At 42.0% G+C, this 17,543-nt stretch overlaps 5 gene segments (V, D, J or C); 3 read left to right on the top strand and 2 right to left on the bottom strand.

Annotated features, from left to right (window-relative positions):
* Positions 1–1,201: 1,201 nt before the first annotated feature.
* On the bottom strand, positions 1,202–3,387 carry LOC117598035 (Ig kappa-b4 chain C region-like). The segment is given in 3 exon segments: positions 1,202–1,737; positions 2,467–2,530; positions 3,229–3,387. Coding segments are annotated over 3 exon segments (534 nt in total).
* On the top strand, positions 3,368–3,993 carry LOC117598151 (probable non-functional immunoglobulin kappa variable 6D-41). The segment is given in 2 exon segments: positions 3,368–3,434; positions 3,550–3,993. Coding segments are annotated over 2 exon segments (423 nt in total).
* A 3,329-nt stretch (positions 3,994–7,322) lies between these two features.
* On the top strand, positions 7,323–7,884 carry LOC128317032 (probable non-functional immunoglobulin kappa variable 6D-41). The segment is given in 2 exon segments: positions 7,323–7,402; positions 7,514–7,884. Coding segments are annotated over 2 exon segments (420 nt in total).
* A 5,105-nt stretch (positions 7,885–12,989) lies between these two features.
* Positions 12,990–14,458, bottom strand: LOC128318743 (Ig kappa-b4 chain C region-like). The segment is given in 2 exon segments: positions 12,990–13,506; positions 14,455–14,458. Coding segments are annotated over 2 exon segments (315 nt in total).
* A 513-nt stretch (positions 14,459–14,971) lies between these two features.
* Positions 14,972–16,278, top strand: LOC117598152 (Ig kappa chain V-V region L7-like). The segment is given in 2 exon segments: positions 14,972–15,071; positions 15,185–16,278. Coding segments are annotated over 2 exon segments (420 nt in total).
* The last annotated feature ends 1,265 nt before the right edge of the window (positions 16,279–17,543 follow it).

The raw sequence follows: 17,543 nt of genomic DNA, 5'->3' as shown, positions 1-17,543 counted from the left end.
AATATTAATTACTGTTTTTTTGGTTCAGCCATCTTTTAATGTGATAAGCTGTGGTGAGCCATTTTGCAAATTTCAGGTCACATTTTAAGGACATACCTTGCAGAACCTTGAAAGTTGGGCTGGTGCCTCATGACTGGCCAAGGGATTGAAAACCGGTACACATTTAGACAGAGGACTGGGTCGGCTGGGGAAAGGACTGGAAGTCCCTAGTGCAGTAATATAACTGCACTGGTGACTGAGAACTGGTCGAAGAGGTTGAAGAGAAGACTTGAGATTTGTAGACCACTGGACAGGACACTGCAGGGTGGTGGAGGCTGTGGGGCAGGGTGTACAACTAATGAGGGGGTTACAAAATGCAACACCGGGTAACACTCGTTCTTTCCAGATCCAAAATGACCTCTGGAAAACTACAGACTATTATATTCACGGTCGTCTTTATTTCGTGGTCAACTGCAAGTCAGTGCGCATGTCGCTGTAATGAAGGATCTATTTATCGTTGACCGCAAAAGTACTTTCTTGGTGAAATATAAATAGATGTTACTTCAATGTCACTTTGTGCAACATTACAAGCTGTCAGCTTTCAATAACAGTTCAAAGTTGATCTGACATAGAAATTTCGATCTGAACCAAAATGATGATTCTGATGAACAATCAACAATAGATCGATGTCAGCTTGCTATCTGGGTATGATTTTTTGTAACTGAATATTTATTTCAGTTCAGTATGTGTAACATACAGGGGTACAGTTGTGATTAATACAGTAGGTGTAACAGAATTTCCATAAGCATCACACCAGTCCCTAACTAGCAGATGGGTGAAAGTAACATGAACTTTCCCATAATATTATATAAAACTATTCCCATACTCTCTTTTAAACATAAATGCTTTACAACTTCATTCCCACTCAACCACATCCTCAGTGTAGGTGCTTTATCTTGATTAGTTCAGGCTGAAGACATTTCAAAATACAGGACACTTAGAAATTATATAGCCAAAGGTTATATAGTTATATTCTCCAGTGACAGTATGGTGTAAAACCAAACATCATTATTATTATTATTATTATTATTATTATTATTATTATTTGTATTATTATTATTATTATTCTTTCTCATGAACAATCAGGTTGTATAACATACTGAGACAGATGCATTGGTGATTTGTGTGTGATGTGCATAATCAACAATGTAAAGAAAAAGTGTTTACTGATTCAAAGGCTTTTATTAATAATTCAAAGCAGGACATTGCAGTGATAAACACACTTAACACATATTTAGGTGATAATGAAGAAGAAGAGCTGATTTAAACTGAGGAGTGTGTGAACTGACATTAATACCGCACATGAAATTATGAAAGTGGGCCACATGTAACACACAGTGAAGCAGTAGAAGGTGAGCTGAGTAAAGTGAGTGTGAGCTCACAGCTCTTAGCACTGCTCTCTGTCCACTGAGCTCACCACAGGAGGTTGGTTGTCATTGGAGGCCTCACAGGTCACCACCTTGTTCCTCCACTGCTCCGGGTGGATGCTCAGCGTGCTGCTCCAGCTGTAGAGGCCGTCCGCGTGCAGAACGGCGGTGCTGTGGCTCTCCCCCGAGCTCAAGCTGCTCCCATCAACCTTCCAGCTCAGCCTCCAGTCCGAGGGGAAGCCCTTATAGGCCACACACATGAGTGTGACCTTCTCCTGCTGCAGGTCCACACTGGAGGGAGGCAGAACTGTCACAGTGGGCTGGGTAAGACCTGCACACACACACACACACACACACACACACACAGATCAGACAGGAATGGACAGCTGTCAGTCACTCAGGCTTCGTTTCAGCTCTTTGTGTGTGTTTCACTTCCCTTTATATCTTACAGAGCAGAACTGAGTTCAGTGGAGCATCAAAAACGTTTCACATTCAATTCAAATACTTTTAAATGTGAGTCACAATAATAAATATTTCGGTGATTGGTGGACAATAAAATTAAATTATATTGAATATTCAATAAACAAAAATTTTACATTTATTTGATAATCTGATTAAACAGCATTTAAAATACAGATTATTTGCCATTTAAGTAAATTCAGTTTAGGTTTCCACAATTAATTCTGTTTATGGACTCACAGTCTGGAAGATATTAAATGTAGTTAGTATAAATCAACAAAAAAGGCACAGTAATATGCACAAACACTGATATCTATTTTGTTTTTAGATTTAAATTATAATTAGCTATTAGCACTATAGTCAAATACATTTCCTGAAACTTCTAAAATAAGGGAAATTTGAGAAACATGAAGCTCTTACACAGAAATCACATCTCACTGATTGGATGTGAAGAAAAAGAAAATAACTATAAAGTATATTATTTACACTTTATAACACGAATCAGAACACACTCCATTTCAGTCATTATTCTGAACACACTCCATTTCAGTCATTAATCTGAACACACTCAATTTCAGTCATTAATAAACAGGTTACTTACGGCCCACAGACAGTTTGGTTCCTCCACCAAAAGTGACCCACAGTGATACAAACAGGTTTAATGGCTGTACAAAAACCCTGCTGCTGTAAACTCACTGCTCTCTCCATCCTTTTAAACTTCTTATTACAAAACAGCTAAAAAAAGCCAACTTCTGTTCACATCAGCTGATTAATACACTAACGCTCTGACTGATTTTATTACGTTTTAGTGGGGTTTTTTTTTGTTTTTTTTTTGAGCACTAAGATTGTAAATCTAAACTGAGCATGCAGCTAGTGTGTAAGACATACAGATAAATTACACAAAATAAAAGCTGAAAATTCACAAAAGGTAGATGTGCAATTGCACAGGTTTTACCCATGATGCCTCACTGAATAAAAATAGTGATACACTAACGATAAATTTGCAATAAATGACTGAATGTGTTGAGCTAAAGTGAGAATAAATCCTCCACTCCTTCTGTAGACTGATAGAAAGTTATGATATGATATTTAAGTCCTACAATAATCTAAACATTAAATTACAGTCAAAAATATTAGTGTGTATTTACTCACTGCCAACACTGATGCTGCTTCTTCCACCATAAATCCACTACAGTGAGAAACTCATTAACATTCAGTACAAACACCAACCGGTGAAAGTTTAAGCTTCTCTCTCTAATTCACTTATTTATGCATCTTAGACCTAAAAGTATTTTCCAGAAAAGCTCCATCTGACCCCAGAAGCAAAATTCACACAATATCTCTGTAGTAGTGTTAGAATTACAGTAAGATTGGGGGAATGCGGTAAAGGTGTTTCCATACTTAGAGGACACTTTGCATTGGCAGCACATGCTTCAGTGCTCTGGGAGTGTTTATAGCGCTGTGACTTTAACACTTCATGACTCAGAGCTGCTGCTACAGCAACTTCACCCACAGCTACCATGACTTTCATCCCCGTCTTCATCTGGACACTGATCCTCTGGACTCAAGGTCAGACACTGCTTCATATTTTATCACTCCAAAGATCTTTTCATACACATACACTTATTGTTTTTATTATTATGTTTAACTTATAATTAATGCTACATTAAATATATTTTTACAGAATGCAGAAGTCAAGTCACAGTAACTCAGACTCCTGCAGTGAAATCTGCTCTTCCAGGAGAAACAGTCACCATCAACTGTAGAACCAGTCAGGCAGTGTATTATTACAGCTCATACGGCCACTACTTACACTGGTATCAGCAGAAACCTGGAGAAGCTCCTAAACTACTGATTAAATATGTGAATAAGTTACAGTCAGGTTTTCCAGCTCGTTTCAGTGGCAGTGGATCTGGATCTGATTTCACTCTGACCATCAGTGGAGTCCAGACTGAAGATGCAGGAGATTACTACTGTCAGAGTTACCATTCCATCACTGGCTACTGGTTCACACAGTGTTATAGAGTCGTACAAAAACCTCCCTCAGTCAGATTGTAGAGAGACTGCACTGCTGCAGCTGGGAGCGACTGCAGGTGCTGGGTTGGAGGATGTGATACGATACAATGACACTCTGTGGAGGAGAGGAACCTCACCATACTAACTCACAACTCACATTAGAAATCTCTCAATAATCATCACACCACACTGCACACAGTCCATCACATCCACTACTGTAAGATAATTCGTTTTTTTAGTTTGCTGAGGTGCTATTTGTCCTAACTGAAACTGTTTAGTGGATAATTTTTTTTTTTCAGTCTTTATCACTAATCCTGCCCCCATTACAGTCTCTGATTCTGACCTGATATCAGTCACTGTTATTAATCTAGTTGCAGCCTCAATCTCTGTATCTGTCTTGTGTGTGTTTCAGGTCACACTCTGGCCCTGCTCTGGATTCTGGCTCAATCACTGGTGTAGCTCCTCCTGTCCTTTAACAGCTGCCCTCTAACACACAATAATCTAAACTTTTTTGGACCTGGTCTTCATCCATCCTTCATCAGCTCTAGATATTAGCATTACCATGCTCTAAATTTCACATAATTACTTTGTTTCTTCCCCCGTTTTCTCCCTGCCCTGCCTATCGTCATCCATTTATATCTCAGCAAGACTGAGCTGCTGTATATCCCTGAAGATGCATCCTCATGTCTAGATTTTGTGATCCCTATGGAGAAGATTCTTGGGTTACACATCTGACTAGACAAGCAGACTCTAGGTAGCTCTAGAAAACTAACTAACCTTCTCTCCTTATATTGCATCAAGACTCTTCTCTGTCCTGGCCCCCAGGTGGTGGAATGAACTTCCTCTGGCTGACTGAACAGCTGATTCACTGTCTATCTTCAAACAAAGACCAACTCCCTTCAATCACCAAGCACTAAAATGAGCACTAATTAAAAACCTCATCGTGTACTGTTGTTGTGTTGCTGTACTAATATTAACTCCTCTTTAACAGGAATTTAGCTTCCTAATATTTTATTAGACCCTGAGGATGTGTTTTTTATGGAGACTACAAAGCACTTCTACTTCTGTAAGTCACACTGGATAAGAGTATCTGCCAAATGCTGTAAATGTAAATATGCTTGGAAGAGTGTACTTCTACTTCCTGTTCTGTCCTGTGGTTCAGGTCTCCCTCCTGTCTGCTGGTGCTGAGTCAGGAGACATGTAGCGTGGAGGCACGGCTCTAATAAGATCTGATTTCTCCAGCTGATGACCCAGCTTTATCCATGATCCTTGACCATTTTTTTCACTTCTGTTATTACAGAAGTTTTGTGTCCAGTTTGTCTCACCTGTTGTCCTGTTCTGTTGTACTCCTAGTGCACTTTGAGTTCTTCTGTGTAATTATGTGTATGTTATTAAGATTCTGAGTCTTTATGAGGAAAAGTAATTAGATTTCATTCAGTTTTATATGAATCAAGTTTGTAAGAAAACGTATGAACACTAGCCTGCCCCTAATCCTAACCATAACCACTAATTTTCGTGACATTGTATGAGACCACATTGAAACAATACACGTCCTGCTTTCTAATTTTAGCTCAAGTCATTCACCTTTCATTTTTACACACTTGTGTACATTTATGTATGGACATATTGTAACTTTGATTAGTTACACCTGCTTTCAGTTCAGTAAGATGTTCACATATTTCCCATCCAGTTAAAGTTTTTTTTTTATCCTTGATTTTTAATTTACTGATTTATTGCTTTTATCCTAAGAGATATAAAAGTGATTAAAACATATCTTATTTTCCATGAATTTTGCATAGTCAGGACCTTCAGAAGTAGCTGAAAGTCATATACAACATTCCTGTAACTAGCTGCTTACTAGTTAAGTCATGATTAGCTCAGGGCAGTCTGTTGTCTCTGGGCCGTGATGATGCTGACACACCCATCACTACATGATCAAGACTGAATAAAGATTAAATATCAATTAGAGCTCTTTCTTCTCCCTCTGTTATAAAGAGAGGAGAGTGAGAACTTCAGTAAAGGTCATCAGGAGATTTGAGTGACAGTTGTAATTTCCACTGTTTTCTGGACATTTCACAGTCATGTCTTCATGCACTGGGTGTAACAACCTCATTCATTTCTCTGAATAACAGGCTACAAAGCTGGCTGACAGACAGCCCTGTGTTCTCAATCCACAGCTAGTGTTAAGAAGGGATTAGGGTGTGTGTAGTACATTACCTGCTCTGCTCATACTCAGATTCTGTTCTTGAATAGGACTCTATTACAGCCTTGATATGTGATTCTTTGTTTTTTTTTTTAGAACTCATTCTAAATGTTCTTAGATTAGGTCCTAGTTTCTGGGTCCTTCTTCTTTTTTATTTTTTAAAAACATAACATTTTTTAAAACATAATTTTTAAATGTTTTCTCTTGAATCAGTTTGTTCTTTAATGTATTTTATTGGAATACGTTAGATTTTTTAATGGTTTTATGCAAATTCTGACCAATCAGAGAAATACGAAGTGAAAACGAACCTCCTCACCCAGAAGTACCTAAAGCATCAGATTTACTCAGTGGAACACAGACACACATATTTGCATGAACAGCTCTGAATCCCAGAATAGATCAACACTTTCAGCAGATGTTCATGGTTCTTCAGCCAAACTCACTCAAGCACAACACACAGCGCTGCACTCGACCTGCTGTTAAAGGTGCTGTTCCAAAATGCTGACAGAGGCCCTGTTCACACCTGCTATTAACATGAGATTTACAAACAAACATTTTCACAATGATTATAGATTTTCTGGCTAGGGCAATGACACAGACAATTAGTTGGCCCTTCGTTGCTGTATGGGACGCTTCGAGACGCATTTGCATTCACACTACAAATGTGATGTAGCTATATGCATCCCAGAGCACCTTCGAATGTGGTTTGAGTGAATGGATCACAATGCATCTACAAGACACATTCGACCCCGTTCACATCTGTACTTAGCACTGTCCACTTATAATCTGATCACCCAGGACGCATGCTAATGGCAGTTGTGAACGCGGCAAAAGACACTTCACTAAAAGGAGACCCGCTTTCCACATTGAAGCTTTATTCAGAATAGCTACACCACTGATACCACCTGAGATTACTAAGCATGGTTTAAAGTGGATATTGAATTCTTTTGGACTGAAACAAAAATGAAATAAAAAGGAATATCTCACGATCTTTTGATCAGTTTGATTTTAACCTTCTCTCTATAATTCACTAAAAAGTATTTTCCAGAAAATCTCCATCTGACCCCAGAAGCAAAATTCACACAATATCTCTGTAGTAGTGTGAGAATTACAGTAAGATTGGGGGAATGTGGTAAAGGTTTTTCCATACTTAGAGGACACTTTGCATTGGCAGCACATGCTTCAGTGCTCTGGGAGTGTTTATAGCGCTGTGACTTTAACACTTCATGACTCAGAGCTGCTGCTACAGCAACTTCACCCACAGCTACCATGACTTTGATCCCCGTCTTCATCTGGACACTGATCCTGTGGACTCAAGGTCAGGCATTGCTTCATAGTTTATCTCTACAATAGTCTGTTCGTACACATACACTTATTGTTTCTATTACAATATTTCAGTTTCATGCTGCAATGTTGTGTGTTTTTTCAGAATGCAGAGGTCAAGCCACAGTAACTCAGACTCCTGCAGTGAAATCTGCTCTTCCAGGAGAAACAGTCACCATCAACTGTAGAATCAGTCAGGCAGTGGCCAAGAGCTCATCTGGTGACTACTTACACTGGTATCAGCAGAAACCTGGAGAAGCTCCTAAACTCCTGATTAAATTTGTAAATCAGTTACAGTCAGGTTTTCCAGCTCGTTTCAGTGGCAGTGGATCTGGATCTGATTTCACTCTGACCATCAGTGGAGTCCAGACTGAAGATGCTGGAGATTACTACTGTCAGAGTTGGCATTCCATCAGTGGCTACTGGTTCACACAGTGTTATAGAGTCGTACAAAGACCTCCCTCAGTCGGATTGTAGAGAGACTGCACTGCTGCAGCTGGGAGCGACTGCAGGTGCTGAGTTGTAGGATGTGATACGACACAATGACACTCTGTGGAGGAGAGGAACCACACCATACTAACTCAAAACTCACATTACAAATTTCTCAATTACCATCACACCACACTGCACGCAGTCGATCATGTCCACAACCTATGTAGTTTTCTACAAAGTCATGGTGCTAACTGTAACAGCAGAACACATCACAGCATTACAAAAACAAATCAGTATCTGATCATCAAACTCATTCCTGCTCCTCACATTTTAACTCCATCCATCTGAGCTTATCTGCTGTCTCAGCATCTGCTTTCCTATACACTGCTATTCCTATTCCACCCCACATACGCGCACACACACACACACACACACACTCACACACACATGCACACCATCTAAACTATCCTGGTCACACAGACTGGTTTTCATACAATTCTGTTTCTGTGCATATACACATTTTCCTGTGTCACAGCAAAATCCCATCATTCAACAGCCTTCACTCATCCCACCTCCAGAAAACCCACTATTTCATTACCACAACATTCCTACCTAATGGTTAGGTTTCATGTCTTTCTGACATTGTCTTACTAATAACTGCTAGTTTTGTGCTGATGTTTGGACACACTGGCTCACTGTGGTGTTTGACATTAACTCCAGCATATCAGAAAATATGAATGATAAAATTAATTCTGCAATACATCTAAAGACCTTAGATAGGTTTGATTTATGAACAAAGACTACATAAATGAAGTTAATTCGTGGAAAACATTCTCAGCTTTTGGGCTAGAAAGAAATCTGCCTCACTTCTTCATAAAATTCTTTTTCTTACAACTTAAAAGTCATTTTTCTTACAAATGTTGGTGGTGCTGTTTTTCATGGGTCCTCAAAAGTACAAACTCATCCACTTTAAGAAGCAAATTTACTAGAAGCTAATAAGCCAAGATGGAGGCCAAAATTTGAACATTATTTTAAAGGCTTATTTCAGTAAGAGAGGAAAGGCTTATCCCCACTGTCACATTTACACTAGCTGGCCCTGCTGTGATGTAATATAGATATAAATTTGTGTTTTACTCTTGAAGATATTTGGCCTGTTCAGAGGAGGAGATTTGAGATGCCACCTCTCATCTACTTACATTATGTTTCTAACATGTTTACAGCATCAGTTCACACCAATCAGTTCACTACCTGCTGGTTGCAGTGGAGCTCCAACAGTCCCGTACCTGAGTGGTGGACTTTCCTGGTTTTGGTGTTTCAGGGCCTGATGCATGTCTGTTAGGCATGGGTCAGGCACAGTGTCCTTTGTTCTGTTGGCTGTGTATGTGCCCCACTGCTCGTGTCGATGGTTAGGGAGTTTACTCTGCTCTGGTCCTTCAGCTCTCTGTTTAGTGCTGCTGTTCTCTGCAGTCTGAACACCTCATGGCTGCAGCTGCATGGTGTGGAGTTTGTGCTGGTGTTGGTCAGTGACACTGTGACCAGCTAAATCATGGAGATTTGATCACAGCAACAGAGGACTCTTGTAACGTAATGTACAAATGTAATAACTGCACATAGCGTAATATTACATTATAAATGTAATACAATGTTAATAATGTAATAAAATCTTGAGCTCATAAAGTGATGATGTTTTAATGTAATAATGATTTTCACATGAAGTAATACCTAATTCTATGAGAAATTTATTACATTATGAACACACTGTAGCAGCTTATAATTACAGTTCATAAGGTAATAGCAGCACATAATGTATGAGACAATGTTATATAATGTATAAGTGAGACAATGTTTACAATATAATTTTCTTTCAACATACATTTTTGAGCACAAAACATAATATATTTTTTTAAGTGAGCTGTTACTTTATAAGAAATGTAGGCTTATTATGCTACATTGTTTTCATAAACATTGCACTAATTTTGTGATTATCACGTGCTCCATCATTTTTAGTCACTTTGACCCAGAAACACATTTTAAGATTTATGCACTTAATTAAAACGTCTCCCGGTTACGCATGTAACCATGGTTCCCCGAGGGAACGAGACGCTGCGTCGAAGCGCTATGGGAACACCTTCAGCGTGACCGCGCTCTAAATAACATGTGTAATCAGTCCAATGGATGGGCGAGACGTCACTGGCGGGGTGACGTAGCGACCCGGAAGCATAAAAGCCCGAGCGGCAAACGCCGCGCTAGCTTCTGAGAAATGAGGCAAGCGCGGCAGGGATGCCAGAAGTGTGGCACTGAGATGCAGCGTCTCGTTCACTCGGGGAACCATGGTTACATGCGTAACCTGGAGACGTTCCCCTTCAGGACCTCGAGCTGCGTCGAAACGCCCTCCTCCACAGGGCAGCTCTGTGGACGTATGCATCCAGTGCTCGCACTGGACACGTACAGTTAAGCTTCCGATGGTCGGGCTCCCGAAAGGGAGGAGGACAGAAGGCCTGCAGCACGACTGGCCGTGGTGCCAAGGAGGGAACTTTCAGTACGTACCCCGCTCGGGGGTACAAGAACGATTTGGCCAGACCAGGCGCAAAGTCTAAGTAAGAAGGGGCCACAGAGAGGGCCTGGGATCGCCAAATCGCCAAGAGAAAGGCAGTTTTCAACATCAAAAGACGGTCTGAAATCTCCTCTATGGGCTCGAAAGGGGGTTTACAGAGAGCCTCTAAAACCACGGACAGGTCCCAAGGAGGGACCCGAGATCGCACTGGAGGTCTGAGCCTCAGCGCACCGCGGAGGAAACGTGTAACCAGGGGGTGCCTGCACACTGACTGACCCTGCGGAGAGACGGGTCTGCAGGAACTCCAGCACTGTACCAACTGGACAGTGAACAGGGTCGAACCGGCGGTCTCTGCACCAGGAAGTGAAAAGTTTCCACTTCAGGGCATACAGTTTCCTTGTTGGGGGAGCTCTGGACTGGAGGATGGTCCCAACAACCTCGGCTGAGAGACCGGAAGCTCTGAGTTGTGCCCCCTCAGAGGCCACACCCACAGCTTCCACAACTCCGGGCGGGGGTGAAGGATGTCGCCCCCCGCCTGAGAGAGGAGGTCCCTCCTGACGGGAATCTCCCATGGAGAGCCGTCGAGAAGGGAAATCAGGTCCGAGAACCATACTTGGCCCGGCCAGAATGGGGCTACTAGCAGCAAGCGGACCTCGTGCCGGCGCACTCTCCCCATACAGACACACAGACGTACAGACGCAGCCTCAGCCGCGTCTGTACCATAGCATCCAGTCCTAGGGGAGCTGGATGAGTCAGAGAGAACCAGAGGGGACAGAGCGACGTCTCCTGAGTTGCAAACAGATCCACCTGAGCTCGGCCGAACATGCGCCATATCTGCTCCACCACCTCGGGGTGGAGCCTCCATTCCCCAGGCATCGGCCCCTGCCTCGACAGGGCGTCTGCTCCCATATTGAGACGGCCAGAGATGTAAACTGCTCTCAGCGAGAGGAGTTTCCCCTGGGACCACACAAGGATCTGGAGCGCCAGCCTGTAAAGGGGGCACGAGCGCAGAAGTCCCTGGTGGTTGATATAAGAGACCACTGCCATGTTGTCGGTGCGCACCAACACGTGGCGACCTCTTAGGTCCGGGAGAAAGTGTTTCAGTGCTAGAAACACAGCCAGCATCTCCAGGCAGTTGATGTGCCAAGTGAGATGGCGGCCGCTCCACAGACCACGGGCAGAGTGGCCACTCATGACCGCTCCCCATCCGGCGAGAGATGCATCCGTCACTAGCGTTACGCGGTGACAAGGAGCTTCCAGCACCGGGCCCTGAGACAAGAACCCAGGTTCCCTCCACATGTCTAAGGCACGTAGGCACCGCCACATGACCTTGATCATGAGGAGCGGGTTTCCCCTCAGGGAGAACCCCCTGGTCTTGAGCCACCACTGTAGGGGTCTCATGTACAGCAGGCCAAAAGGTATTACGTTACGCAGCTGCCATCAGACCCAGCAGTCTCTGAAACTGCTTCACAGTGAGTGACCGGCCTTCTCTCACTCTCGCGACTGTCTCGGGAACAATGAAGTACCGGCTGTAGAGCCCGTACTCTCTGTCGCGAGGAGGGACCACCTCGATCGCCCCCTTCCTCAGGAGAGTGTTTACTTCCTGTTCCATTACCAGAGCCTGCTCGGGACCCACGAGAGTGGGAAGAACCCCAGAAAAGTGAGGCGGAGGAGAGCCGAACCGAATTCGATAGCCTCTCTCTACAGTACGCAGGACCCATTGAGACACATTCGGCAGAAGTTTCCACGCTGCCAAATAGCTCACTAAGGGGATCAGCCTCTTGAGACTGACCTCTGATACAGCGAGAGCGGCTAGCTTGGTGCCCTGGAGCGGCGAACCGACAGGGAACGACCGAACTAGCTGCTCCGAAGGCCTCCTGGGAGGCCGCGAGCCTCCCAGACCCGCTACGTTCCCGGGCGAGAACTGGGAGAAACGCTTTCCGGAGACCGGTGCGCCCTGAAGCACCATAGGTAGCAGGGTTGGCAGATCGACCTCCCGAGGGCATTGAGGCTCCCCATCCGGCGAGAGGCCTCCTCACCCAACATCAGTGCCTGACCTCACTAATGCTCTTGTGGCTGAACGAGCAAAACCCCACAGCCACACTCCAAAATCTAGTGTAAAGCCTTCCCAGAAGAGTCGATATTATTTGGGAATATGGAATAAATTATGGAACACTATGGAATAAAATCCCATTGTTGAACTATTATTATTATTATTATTATTATTATTATTATTATTATTATTGCTATTATACAGTTGTTATGCCTGCAGTTGTTATTCACCTATAATTTATGTTCTGTCTTGTTGGTTGTTAATGTAGAACAAGGATTTAGGTGGAAGCCTGTGTTAATGTTAAAATAATATCAATTACATTGCTTTAAAACATAAATACCTATACACACAGACTATGTTAATAAACACACACGATGTATAATTTGGGTAAATTTTCATTAAGGACGTGGAGACCATCAGGTGTGTTTCTCAGGGACAAATAGGTTCTATAGCAGATAGTAAAATAGATTAATTGGTGATTTGTTTATGATGTGCATAACCAATAAAGTGCAGCAAACGTGTTTACAGATTCAAAGGCTTTTATTAATAATTCAAAGCAGGACATTGCAGTGATACACACACATATTTAGGTGATAAGTAAGAAGAAGAGCTGAGTTAAACTGAGGAGTGTGTGAGCTCCCGTTAATAATGTAAATGAAATTATGAAAGTGGGACATTTGAGCAGTCAAGGCCACATGTAACACACAGTAGAAGGTGAGCTGAGTAAAGTGTGTGTGAGCTCACAGCTCTTAGCACTGCTCTCTGTCCACTGAGCTCACCACTGTAGGTTGGTTGTCGTTGGAGGCCTCACAGGTCACCACCTTGTTCCTCCACTGCTTCTGGTGGATGCTCAGCGTGCTTCTCCAGCTGTAGAGGCCGTCCGCGTGCAGAACGGCGGTGCTGTGGCTCTCCCCCGAGCTCAAGCTGCTCCCATCAACCATCCAGCTCAGCCTCCAGTCCGAGGGGAAGCCCTTATAGGCCACACACATGAGTGTGACCTTCTCCTGCTGCAGGTCCACACTGGAGGTGGGCAGCACTGTCACAGTGGGCTGGGTGAGACCTACACACACGCGCACACACACACACGCACACACACACACACACACACACACACACAGTTGAGACAGGACTAGACAGCTGTCAGTCACTCAGGCTTCATTTCCGCTCACTGTGCGTGTTTCACTTCCCTTTATATCTTACAGAGCAGAGCTGAGTTCAGTGGAGCATCACAAATGTTTCACATTCAAATTCAAATAATTTTACGTTAGATCCATAATGATTTATATAATTGTCATTACTAGACATTGAAATTATATACTGTATATGAATTATACTCAGTGTTCAATAATCAGAAACATCAACAGCATTTAATGAACTCATGGCCTCTAAGATTAATTGTTAATTCAACAAAAAAATGTCACAGTAATATGTACGAACAATGATGTATATTTTGTTTGTAGACTTAAATTATAATTAGCTACTAGCACTGTAGTCAAATACATTTTGTCAAACTTCTAAAATAAGAAACATTTGAGAAACAGGATTTTTGACAAATATAAAGTTAAAAACATATGAGTAGAACTGATTTGAAGAAAAAATATAAACTATATTCTTACATTCTGAACACGCTCCATTTCAGTCATTAATCTGAACACACTCCATTTCAGTAATTAGGAAACAGGTTTCCTCTACCAAAAGTCCTGCACATTGATACAATAGAACCAGGTTTAGTGGCTGTACAAAAACCCTGTTGCTATAAACTCACTGCTCTCTCCATCCATTTAAACCTCTTATTACAAAACAGTTAAAAAACACCAACTTCTGTTCACATCTGCTGATTAAACCACTAACACTCTGAATTTTTAAATTATGTTTTAGTGTTTTTTTTTTTTTGAGCACTAAGTTTGTCAGTCTAAACTGAGGATGCATCTAGTGTGTAATACATACAAATTAATCAATCAAATTTAAAAATTCACAAAACGTAGATCTGCAGATGCACAGGTTTTACCCATAATGCCTCACTGAGTAAAAATGCTGATGCACTAATGAGAAATTTGCAATTTATGGCTGAATGTGTTGAGCTAAAGTGGGAATAATAAAGTGAGAACTCCTTCTGTAGACTGATAGGAATTTATGATATGATATTTAAGTCCTACAATAATCTAAACATTAATTTACAGTCAAAAATATTAGTGTGTATTTACTCACTGCCAACACTGATGCTGCTTCTTCCACCATAAATCCACTACAGTGAGAAACTCATTAACATTCAGTACAAACACCATCCAAAGAAAGTTTAAGCTTCTCTCTCTAATTCACTTATTTATGCATTTTAGACCTTAAAGTATTTTCCAGAAAATCTCCATCTGACCCCAGAAGCAAAATTCACACAATATCTCTGTAGTAGTGTGAGAATTACAGTAAGATTGGGGGAATGTGGTAAAGGTGTTTCCATACTTAGAGGACACTTTGCATTGGCAGCACATGCTTCAGTGCTCTGGGAGTGTTTATAGCGCTGTGACTTTAACACTTCATGACTCAGAGCTGCTGCTACAGCAACTTCACCCACAGCTACCATGACTTTGATCCCCGTCTTCATCTGGTCACTGATCTTCTGGACTCAAGGTCAGACACTGCTTCATATTATATCTACAATTATCTGTTCATACAAATACACTTATTGTTTTTATTATTATATTTAACTTATAATTAATGCTACATTAAATATATTTTTACAGAATGCAGAGGTCAAGCCACAGTAACTCAGACTCCTGCAGTGAAATCTGCTCTTCCAGGAGAAACAGTCACCATCAACTGTAGAACCAGTCAGGCAGTGTACACAGACTCACATGGTGACCGCTTAAACTGGTATCAGCAGAAACCTGGAGAAGCTCCTAAACTACTGATTAAACTTGTAAATCAGTTACAGTCAGGTTTTCCAGCTCGTTTCAGTGGCAGTGGATCTGGGTCTGATTTCACTCTGACCATCAGTGGAGTCCAGACTGAAGATGCAGGAGATTACTACTGTCAGAGTTACCATTCCATCACTGGCTACTGGTTCACACAGTGTTATAGAGTCGTACAAAAACCTCCCTCAGTCAGATTGTAGAGAGACTGCACTGCTGCAGCTGGGAGCGACTGCAGGTGCTGAGTTGTAGGATGTGATACGACACAATGACACTCTGTGGAGGAGAGGAACCACACCACACTAACTCACAACTCACATTAGATATCTCTCAATAATCATCACACCACACTGCACACAGTCCATCATATGTACTACTTTTTAGTTTTCTACACAGTCATGGTGCTAACTGTCACAACTGAAAAAATAACAGCTTTACAAAATCAGTATCTGATTATCAAACTCATTCCTGTTCTATCTGTTATCGCTCCACTCATTTTTACTCCTTCCATCTGAGTTTATTTGCTGTCCCTCAATCTGCTCTCCTATTAAGAAACAGTCATCATCAACTGTAGAACCAGTCAGGCAGTGTACAAGGGCTCATCTGGTGTAGAGTTACACTCGTATCAGCAGAAACCTGGAGAAGCTCCTAAACTACTGTTTAAATATGTAAACCAGTTACAGTCAGGTGTTCCAGCTCGTTTCAGTGGCAGTGGATCTGGATCTGATTTCACTCTGACCATCAGTGGAGTCCAGACTGAAGATGCAGGAGATTACTACTGTCAGAGTTACCATTACATCACTGGCTACTGGTTCACACAGTGTTACAGAAGTGACACTTACGGAAAGTTACCTGCTCCCTGGATTTGTTTCACCTGGAACACATGAACCTATTTTAAACAACAAAGATGTTAGTGTTTCTCCTCACTTCTGTGTAGTTTCTTGCTGTTTGAGGTTCCATGTGCTTGATCAGTGTTCATGGTCCTGACATTGGCTAACTCACAGGTTCCTAACCCTGGTTTACCCATTGTCCTCCCCAGTACTGTGAAAACTAATCCTACTTTATATACAGCCAGGAGAAAAATCTGAAATATATAAATAACAGCAATTTCAATAAGCATGTCTATAAATTCTTTATTTTTCAGAATGTTTACAAAAGGGACAACAAATGCACTACAACAGGTTTAAACATTTTAAAAAAGAATCAGTTGGTTGTCAGAGACACTGGAGGAACCGGTGCAGCTGTCTGTCGTCCAGTCCCACCCGCACGATCTGGAGTGTATCAGAGCCATTTCTGGACAGCATTTGGATATGCGTACTCCGAAACTGCTTCTGCTCCCATTTGTTGAGTCAGTGCATCTAAAACAGATCAGAAAAAGGTGTATGGAAAAATTTAAGATTTTTATACTATCCCATTAATCATAGAATTTTGTTTTGTACAGTTCAGCTGAGGTGTGCACATGTTGTAGTGGTGATTGTGTGCGATTGGGGAGTGGGGTATCAACAGGGGTGATGTAGTAGAGAAAATAGCAGGGTAATACCAGAAAAAAGAAAAATAATATGTCACATGGCAGACCACTTCCAACCACCTGTTTCCTTGAATGCCTTCTTCTGCTTGGTCTTTCAACTTCTTCCCTGGCCATTTATGTCATGACTTGCACTTCCGGGGTGGTGGCCATTTTGGGACTAGCACTTATTGCGGTGGCCATTTTGTATCTCCATCACTATATAAGGCCTCACCCAGCATGTGTGTTGCATGCCTGAGCAGCTATCCTGCCCTGTTTCCCATGTTAGTCTTCCCAGTTTTGACCCTGCCTGTATTTGGTATTTCAGTTAAGTCTGCGTTATTGTTTGTCTGCCTGTTGGTTTTTGGATTATGTGTGTGGTGGGGTGCGGTACAGATTTTAACACACAAACCCAAGTTCATCTACTTGTAGAAAACTCGACTACACCACCTGGGGGATTTTCACCCAGGAAATAGAAATAAACCCCAAGGTTTATTATTAGGTCACACAGGTTTGCTTTGTTTATAAAAAGGTAGGCAGGAAACAGGAAGGTATCATAAAATTACAAAATGTATTCACAATGAATTTCAACAAAATAGAAAAATCACTTAAAATAGCCTCAATGATCAGGTGCCACTCCTGGCACCTCTCTCCAATGACGGTTCAATAACAAAAATACACAAAACA

This window comes from Pangasianodon hypophthalmus, chromosome 9, assembly GCF_027358585.1.
Source record: "Pangasianodon hypophthalmus isolate fPanHyp1 chromosome 9, fPanHyp1.pri, whole genome shotgun sequence".
NCBI classification, from domain to species: domain Eukaryota; kingdom Metazoa; phylum Chordata; class Actinopteri; order Siluriformes; family Pangasiidae; genus Pangasianodon; species Pangasianodon hypophthalmus.
This window is presented reverse-complemented; position numbering and strand designations above follow the sequence as displayed.